The 9,068-nt window shown below is 39.0% G+C and overlaps 2 protein-coding genes across 2 annotated transcripts in view; one reads left to right on the forward strand and one right to left on the reverse strand.

Moving 5' to 3' along the window:
- The window catches only part of LOC127432503 (clathrin heavy chain 1-like), a 51,689-nt gene extending 45,491 nt beyond the window's left edge, over positions 1 to 6,198 (forward strand). Inside the window, exons 22-32 of the mRNA XM_051683648.1 lie at positions 62 to 219; positions 462 to 626; positions 743 to 850; positions 990 to 1,157; positions 1,663 to 1,812; positions 2,242 to 2,373; positions 2,504 to 2,614; positions 2,796 to 2,966; positions 3,106 to 3,327; positions 3,427 to 3,502; positions 3,898 to 6,198. Of these exons, the coding sequence (XP_051539608.1) occupies positions 62 to 219; positions 462 to 626; positions 743 to 850; positions 990 to 1,157; positions 1,663 to 1,812; positions 2,242 to 2,373; positions 2,504 to 2,614; positions 2,796 to 2,966; positions 3,106 to 3,327; positions 3,427 to 3,502; positions 3,898 to 4,037 (1,601 nt within the window). The 3' untranslated portion in view covers positions 4,038 to 6,198. The remainder of the gene's footprint in view (positions 1 to 61; positions 220 to 461; positions 627 to 742; positions 851 to 989; positions 1,158 to 1,662; positions 1,813 to 2,241; positions 2,374 to 2,503; positions 2,615 to 2,795; positions 2,967 to 3,105; positions 3,328 to 3,426; positions 3,503 to 3,897) is intronic.
- A 109-nt stretch (positions 6,199 to 6,307) lies between these two features.
- LOC127432529 (peptidyl-tRNA hydrolase 2, mitochondrial-like) lies at positions 6,308 to 8,261 on the reverse strand. The gene is made up of 2 exons (XM_051683731.1): positions 8,177 to 8,261; positions 6,308 to 6,842 (listed from the first exon to the last, which is right to left on the reverse strand). The coding sequence occupies exon 2, from the start codon at positions 6,832 to 6,834 to the stop codon at positions 6,313 to 6,315; it is 522 nt and encodes a 173-aa protein (XP_051539691.1). The 5' UTR covers positions 6,835 to 6,842; positions 8,177 to 8,261; the 3' UTR covers positions 6,308 to 6,312.
- Between the last annotated feature and the right edge of the window lie 807 nt (positions 8,262 to 9,068).

Here is a 9,068-nt window from a genome sequence, read left to right on the forward strand (position 1 = left end):
GTCATTAATAATGGACATTATTCTCTGATTCTGTATTGGTTAATTCTGTTTCCCACCTCAGGTAACTGGGAGGACCTGGTGAAGTTTCTACAGATGGCCAGAAAGAAGGCCAGAGAGTCATATGTGGAGACTGAGCTGATCTTTGCACTGGCCAAAACCAACCGTCTCGCCGAACTGGAGGAGTTTATAAATGGGCCAAATAATGCACACATACAGCAGGTAATGATGATATCATTCCTATAGGCTTCTGTCAGAAGAGAGTAATGATTGAACAGATTAAACTAGGTTTTAAGAGACATTTTCATGCTGTTGATAAGCACTGTTGATGTCAGCAGTTGCTCCAACTTATTTACTTTTACGTATTACTGAGAGGCGGCTGATTAAGATTGTTGATATTGTTTAGCTATCACAAGAAGTAAAGCATGAAATGTACAGTTCTCTATTTTTATTTTTGGTCACAGGTTGGTGATCGTTGCTATGATGAGAAGATGTACGAGGCAGCCAAGCTTCTCTACAATAACGTCTCAAACTTTGGCCGCTTGGCTTCCACACTGGTTCACCTGGGCGAGTATCAGGCCGCTGTGGATGGTGCCCGTAAGGCTAACAGCACCCGCACATGGAAGGAGGTGAGATCATTAAATCTAGACTAAGTAAACAGAGTAATCAGTAAAATTGTTTTCATTTCAGTAAGGCACCCTACTGAGATAAATGCCCCCTACTTGAAATTGTAATGTGTTTGTAGGTGTGCTTTGCATGCGTGGATGGAAAAGAGTTCAGACTGGCTCAGATGTGCGGCCTTCACATTGTGGTCCATGCTGATGAACTTGAAGAGCTCATCAACTTCTACCAGGCAAGTCTGAACCTCCAAAAAAGATTCTCCAACTAGCAGATCTTCCTTTTGAGGCTAAGAGTGAGACCAGTTAGATACAAATATATACTTTTTTCTATATTGAAATTTAGATCTTATGCTTTTTATGTGTTGTCTTTAGGACCATGGGTACTTTGAGGAGCTGATCACCATGCTGGAGGCAGCGCTGGGGTTGGAGCGTGCTCACATGGGCATGTTCACCGAGCTGGCCATCCTGTATTCTAAATTTAAACCACAGAAAATGAGGGAACACCTGGAACTCTTCTGGTCCAGAGTCAACATTCCAAAGGTACATAACCGTTATTGTTGATCATTTGTTTTTAATAATTCTCTTTTCTTTCAGATGTTTTGCTACAGACTACAATAAAAAAAAAAATTAAAAAAAGCAGTTAATCAAACTTATTTTAAGTTTATTTGTTTGTTTGTTTTGCTTTCTTAAACCACTTTGATCTTGCCATGAAAATAGCTTTTGATGCTGACATGTCATTCAAAATACAATTAATAAATGAATCAAACTTTAAGCTTTCATGTATTTGCCTTTGAAATTTAGTTGTCCCTTGCTCAGCTCTGTCAAATGGCAGAACATATATTGTTGTGCTTAAGAGAGCAGTTAATTTCCCCTCCCATCATCCCCCTCCAGCTATAATTTAGTTTAGTGTGTAATCAGATATTCTCCAAAGGGACGAACTAAGTATCATCATTTCTGATGCACAGATGTTAGAAAGTCTGTCTGGTCTCCTCATCATCTTTCCATCTCCTTTCTTTATTGCTTTCTCTTCCTTTCCTTGAAACAGGTGCTTAGGGCAGCAGAGCAGGCTCACCTGTGGGCAGAGCTTGTGTTCCTCTATGACAAATATGAAGAGTTTGACAACGCCATCATCACCATGATGAGCCATCCCACAGATGCCTGGAAAGAAGGACAGTTCAAGGACATCATCACAAAGGTAAAGGTCAAGCGCTTTTTGGAATGCCCCTCTGTCGCACTGATGTCATTAATCTTACTGTTGAGCTACTACATAGATAATCCAATCCACTGAAAATAAAACTTGTGTAACACTTTACAATAAGGTTCCATTCATTAGCATTAGTTAATGCATCGGGTATGATGAACAATGAACTATATTTTTTTTTGCTGCATTTATAAATCTTTGTGTTAGTTAATAAAAATACAATTGTCCATTGTTAGTTCATTGTGCATTAACTAATGTTAACAAATACAACTTTTGATTTTAAAAATGTATTGGTATGTTGAAATTTAACATTAGCCAAGATTAATAAGTGCCGTAGAGGTGTTGTTCATTGTTATTTCATGTTAACTAATGTTGTTAACTTACTGATTTTATTACAGTGATCATGTTTCTTGTCTTGTTTAGGTGGCCAATGTGGAACTGTACTACAAAGCAATCCAGTTTTATCTGGAGTTCAAGCCCCTGTTACTAAATGATCTGCTCATAGTTCTTTCCCCAAGACTGGATCACTCACGGGCAGTCAACTACTTCAGCAAGGTAAAGAAACGTTCATGTTGAAAAGCTTTCGGAACTAGTCACCAAGCATTGTTTTAACATTTAACGTGTTTTAATCTACACTATAAAATTAGGAAGGTTTTTCTCTTACATGCGTTTTTCTTTTCCCCAGGTTAAGCAGCTTCCTCTCGTGAAGCCTTACCTCCGATCAGTACAAAACCACAACAACAAGTCTGTCAATGAAGCACTTAACAACCTCTTCATCTCAGAGGAAGACTATCAGGTCAGGCATCAAAACTGTTATTCGATCCGAACCAAAGGATTGCTTGGTTATAAAGAATAATTGAACATTGCACCACAGTCGCACCATAAGCCTTATGAATACTTAACCAAGAATTTAGCATTATTAACTGTGAAAACAACCTCATCTGTTTCTTCCTCCTCAACCTCTATCATGTCCACAGGCGCTCAGAACATCTATAGACGCATACGATAACTTCGACAACATCTCGTTGGCCCAGCGTCTGGAGAAACACGAGCTGATCGAGTTCAGGAGGATCGCTGCTTACCTCTTCAAGGGCAACAACCGATGGAAACAGAGCGTGGAGCTGTGCAAGAAAGACAAACTCTACAAGGTGAGCAGTAGATAGATGGATGAGCAGTTGCCAGCACTCCAACATGAACTCAGTCAATACATCTAACACTAATTTAAGTGTGAAATGGTGCACAGATGCTTGATCTGATTCATGACTGATTCATTCGTCCTCTATCCAGGATGCTATGCAGTATGCGTCTGAATCGAAGGACACCGAGCTGGCCGAGGAGCTTCTTCAGTGGTTCCTACAGGAAGACAAGAAAGAGTGTTTCGCCGCCTGCCTCTTCTCCTGCTATGACCTGCTCAGGCCTGATGTGGTTATGGAGACGGCATGGAGGCACAATATCATGGACTTTGCCATGCCTTACTTCATCCAGGTGATGAGGGAATACCTCAGCAAGGTAATGACACGCCCCTAATCTAAAACGGGTAAAAATGTATATCAAATTTCCATTCACAGACTGACACTCCTAAAATGTATTTCTCTCTTGTGATTTTAGGTGGATAAGCTAGAGACCTCAGAGTCTTTAAGGAAAGAGGAGGAGCAGGCGACAGAGACTCAACCCATTGTTTATGGTAAATAACTGAAATCAAGTTGCTTCGATATATCATCCCTAATGTAAATGCTCTTATAAAATTATAAGCTTCACATTTCTGCCTTTTAAACCCTTCAAAAATTGGCCCCCATTCACTTCCAATGTAAGTGCCTCACTGTAACCTTGAATTTAGCTTTTTTAAAGAAAATGACGGAAAAGTCTAACTTAATTTTTGTGGGAATCAACATTGTCACAAATGCTGTCAATTGAGTTTAACTTGGAATGAATCTGGAATATTCCTTTAAGATTAATCGCCCATGGGGAACCGTCCCGATTTTGCTCTGATGAAAAATCTTTTGATTCCTGAAACTGGTCTCAGATGGTAAAATCGTACATTGTGCATCAGGCTTTATCTTGACATCTCCTTTTCTTTAGGCACACCTCAGCTGATGCTGACAGCAGGCCCCACTGTGGCCGTCCCCCCACAGCAGCCCTACGGCTATGGGTACACAGCAGCGCCCGGGGGCTACCCCCAGGCTCCTCAAGCCCAGCCAGGTTTCGGTTATGGCATGTAAGGACCTCCCACTTCCGTTTTACCCCTCTCCCTGCTGCCACTTGGTTCGGTCCAGCATCCTTGTCTTATCTCTCCCGCAGTCCTCCACCAGTCCGACTCTACCACTTTTTGCTCATAATAAGGGATTTGAGCAAATGTTTTACTTTTACTTTTTTTTTTTTAATATATATATATTGTTCTTGTTATTGTTTTCTTTATACCATCATGAAGGACTTTATTTCTATATTGTCAGATTTCATCAAGGATTATTTTTTTCACATTCCAAATATCTACTAGATTTAATTTTGTCAATTTTATCTGTCGTATTAAGGGGAATGGTGTGTGTACAATGAGAAGACTTGTGGGAGAAGCAAGTCAGCTTAATTAAAAATACAAACAATCTGATTTGCACTCTATGACAACAAACAACCAATGTATCACTTCATTTCAATGTGTCAACAGCTTGTTCAGTCTGTCTGCATTTAACTGTTGTATATTCCAGGAAAGAAAATAAAAGAATGTTTGATGGTGCAACTACCGCCTCCACAAACAAACACTAATTCATACCAGTAATTCCATGGGGGTGTGTAGCTCTCAATATATATATAGTTTATTTTAAATTCATACATGCAATTTTTATTTCTTCACCTATGCAGGTTCTCCAGTTAAATTGTCTTGACATTTTGTTATCCATATGAAAGACATACTTTCTGTTGTGCAGTAACCCGTGCTCATTGTGTGGAATCATTTGAGGGGGGATAATAATTAAAATATATATAGATAGATATATGCGGCTGTCCACACCTGTGTGTATTTTACTAACCTTACCTCTCTGTGCTGAAGTGTGTGTGCGCGTACGTGTGTGCCGATTGTTGTGATGTTTAGGTCACTGGAACCGAAGTGAGAATAGAAATCCAGTTTATCCTGCCAGTTATGCCCGATTACTTAACTCAGTTGACCTTTTATTTGAAAAGAGAAATCATGAATGCAAATTAGGTCCAAAATAAACAAACTTAGAACTCCCTGTGTGTCCTATACTCTGATTTGACTGAGTTCAGATTAATCATACACGTACTGTAGTGATCTGATTGTGCTCAAAGAACAACCACCCCCCCACCCCCATAACCCAACCATATAAATAAAGGCTTCTTGTTTATCAAGAAAGATCTGGTGTAAAAGCAGCTTTATGTGCCATGTGTTCTTTTCAATCAGACACTCATCCTTAGTCCTACTGGTATTTCTGTAGCTTTATATTTCTTGCCCCCACCCAACCCAACCCAAATTAAAATGTTCTCATTTACTCACCCTCGTGCCATCCTAGACTTTCTTCTGCAGACCATAAATTAAGATTTTTAGGAGAATACCTCCGCTCTCTAGGTCCATTCATTGAGTGAATGGTGACCGAAACTCCGAAAAGCACATAAAGGCAGCATAAAAGTAATGTCTTCAAAAGCTGTATGAAAGGTGTGGGTGAGAAATAATCCATATTTAAGCACTTTTTTTTTTTTTTTACTATAAATTCTCCTCCCTGCCCAATAGGTGGTGATATGCATGAACCATGTGAATTGCCAAAAACAAAATAATAATAATGTGGAAGTGAAAGTAGACTTTTATAGTAAAAAAGGACTTGTACATTGACCTGTTCCTCACCCATATATATATATTCTGAATATATTAATTTAACTATGGATTTTTTTATGCTGCCTTTGTGCTTTCTGGACCTTTGAAGTTCTGGCCACCATTCACTTGCACTGAATGGACCAACAGAGCTATTCTTTTAAAAATCATTGTCTTCTGCAGAACAAAATCATACACATCTGTGATGGCATGAGGGTAAATAATGACATACTATTCCTTTTATACTCACCACTGACTTCATAAGAATACATTTTGAAATGCTCTCAGTTTATTTAATATTATGGTCAGTAAAGTGTTCATGTTGGCAAAGGCATAAGTGGCTATCCACTTGAAAAAGCAGGTAATTTATCTCAAAGTTTACCTAACAATTGTCTTTTACGCCATTGGGTACCAGGGGGGTGTTTTGGATATATAAATGAGATTCCCAAATAACTTCAACCAAATAGCCCCTTTCTGTACATAGACTTATAACAAAACAAATGTACTCATGTTCACTTAAAAATAAATGGTCAAATTATAAATAAACCTGTCATTTTAACCCTTCACTTCTATTGCATCTTTCTAATCTTCCTCTTTTGTGTCAAAACTGTCCACCTACATGACAACTTTAGTCCCATTTTAGTCCAATAGCTGCTTTATTCTGTGCTATTCAGGATCATTTAATATAGTTTTAGGTGTCCGGTCACTTTGTCAATGAGATCTGCTGGTCCCGGTCCCACACCAAGCACAGTCTGTGACCCTGGTGCAATTTGGGTTCTTCCAGCATCTTGGATCAAACTGACCGGCAGCCCAACCACTTTGGCATGGGTCAGCAGCTCCAGCAAACAGTCCTCATCTGGGGCCTTCACCACCACTTTTGGCTGCCCACAGTACTCCCATTGTTTCAGGAGCTCTGGGTTTCTGCGCTGGACCTGTTTGTATGCGGACACTGCAGCGTGAGAGCACTGGGCCGCCACTTTGCCCTTGCCCATCTTCAGATCTGTTCGGACAACCAAGATCATTTTGAACTCTCCGCTCTCGCCCATCACGCTGCTCTCACTGCCACCGCTGCTGTTTCCTAAAGCTGCCATCATAGTGCGGGATGATCTACCAAACCGCCCACAAAGGTGCCACCCAAGCAAGAGCCCACAGCCCACACCCGCCAGTATACCCAGACCAACAGATCCAAATAGAGACTCCATCCTGAAATCTGAGTTAAGACAAAGTGATAGTGATGTTAATTCAGTTCTCTATCCTTAGAAAAGTTTACCATGGTTCTAACTGTTATAGATGGTAGAATAAAACTGCAGTAATTTGGGATTATCCACAACTGTCATAAAGATTCTAAAGGAAATCCTGTATAGGAGTCACAATTGCAATGGGATTGCATTAATTTGGCAGTAACTACCATTACAAAAAAATGATCATGGCAATACCATGGTACAGTGATGGAATCAGATGACAATACTACCAGGCATCATTGATATAAATACACCTTGGTAGTAAATGATTACCATAATCATGTACCATGGTATTTATTATGATAATCCAAAGTACTATGAAGAATACCAAGGTACTATCATAGTATACGTCCAAAAACAATGACAGTACCATTGTAAATGTTATTGTACGTACATAACCTGCAGCTTGCAGTGTGTAAATAAACATCTATATTCAAAAGGACAGTTCACCCAAAAATGAAACTTCTCTCATCATTTACTCACCCTCATGTCATCCTATATGTGTATGACTTCATTTCTTCAGCAGAACACAAAGATGTTTAGAAAAATACCTCAGCTCTGTAGGTCCATACAACGCAAGTGAATGGTGATCAGACCTTTGTAGCACAAATAATCACATAAAGGAAACATAGAAGTAATCCGTTAGACTCCAATATTTAAATCCATCTTCAGAAGCTAAATAATAGGTGTGGGTGAGAAACAGAACAATATTTAAGTCCTTTTATACTCGACATTTTCAGATGAGTTGCAGATGTGAAAGTGAAAGAGAAGATTTAGGAATTAAATTACATTTTGATGTTTTTCTCATCCACATCTATCATATCACTTCTGAAGATATGGATTTAAACACTGGAGTTACACGGATTACTTCTGTTTCCTTTATGTAATTTTTGGCGCAACAAAGGTCTGATCACCATTCACTTGCATTGTATGGACCAACAGAGCTGAAATATTCTGCTAAAAATATTTGTGTTCTGCTGAAGACAGAAAGTCATACACATCTGGGATGACGTGAGGGTGAGTAAATGATGAGACATTTTCAATTTGGGGTCAACTATCCCTTTAAGCTACGTACATTCTGGGAAATGAATCACCCTCTGCACATACACAGATCTATGATTCCTGAATCCTTTGACTATGATTTTAACAGGCTTGACTAAACAAGCTAAAACGTGTTCATAGCTTTTAAAATGACATAAACCATTAATGTTGAACCGGTTTACATCGAAAACCGATAAAACATACACATATACAAATGTGTATACATTTGCTAAAATTTCCAAGCCGTTGAAATCAAACTCACCAGCTATAAAAAAAATTATTAGCAGCCAGAAGTGTCCTGCAAAATCCCCACACGAGCCGCTTCTTCACGCCGTCGCTTAACGATGACGTCACATGTTTAAAGAAACAGCCGCGTTATTAAAAAATATGCACAAATAATTACGTAAGGTCTCAATTTTAATAGCATGACACATAATGCCACCGTGCTGTCCACTGGGGTGACTTTTAAAGTCAAAACAAGAATCAAGACGTTCAAATGGATTAATATGTGCTCAGATATCTGATATCTATAATTGAAGACAACTTTCCAAATGTAACTATTGATTCTATTGATCATTAGCCTAAGAAAGTAAAATCCATGCCTTTCTCCAATAAACTTTTCTTCATAACTTGTGATGTATATTTGACGTGTAGGTTATGCAGTTAGTTGCAATAACAAAACATGTTATAACCAGTTTAATTGTTTATTTGAGCTGCATCACGGCCATCACAAATCGGCAATTAAACCGTCGACATGGGCTCAGAACTGGTGTAGTTTGGTGCTGCCCGTAAGGTTAATTTAAAAAATAATAATTTGAAAAAGGTTTATCAGAGAAGATGTCCTTTGTCATGTAGGAAGAATCTTTTGTTAATTAATTAGTCATTTTTAATGCCTGCATGCTCTGTTTTGATACATTACCAGTTGTATTAACCTGAACACAACCTTAATTTAATCCGGAGTATAGCTGGGATGATGGTGTTGAAAGCTGAACTGAAGTCCACTGAACTGAAAAAGGATCCTTGCATATGTCCCTGGTCTGTCCAGGTGTTGCAGGATATGATGTAATCCCATGTTGACTACATCATTCACAGACCTGTTTGCTCGATAAGCAAATTGAAGGGGATCCAGAAAGGGTCCAGTGATGTCCTTCAGG

The sequence above is a fragment of the Myxocyprinus asiaticus genome, chromosome 42 (assembly GCF_019703515.2).
Source record: "Myxocyprinus asiaticus isolate MX2 ecotype Aquarium Trade chromosome 42, UBuf_Myxa_2, whole genome shotgun sequence".
NCBI classification, from domain to species: Eukaryota; Metazoa; Chordata; class Actinopteri; order Cypriniformes; family Catostomidae; genus Myxocyprinus; species Myxocyprinus asiaticus.

Excerpts from the sequence above, each read along its gene's own strand:
- LOC127432529 (XM_051683731.1), bottom strand. The coding sequence starts at position 6,834 with ATGGAGTCTCTATTTGGATCTGTTGGTCTGGGTATACTGGCGGGTGTG.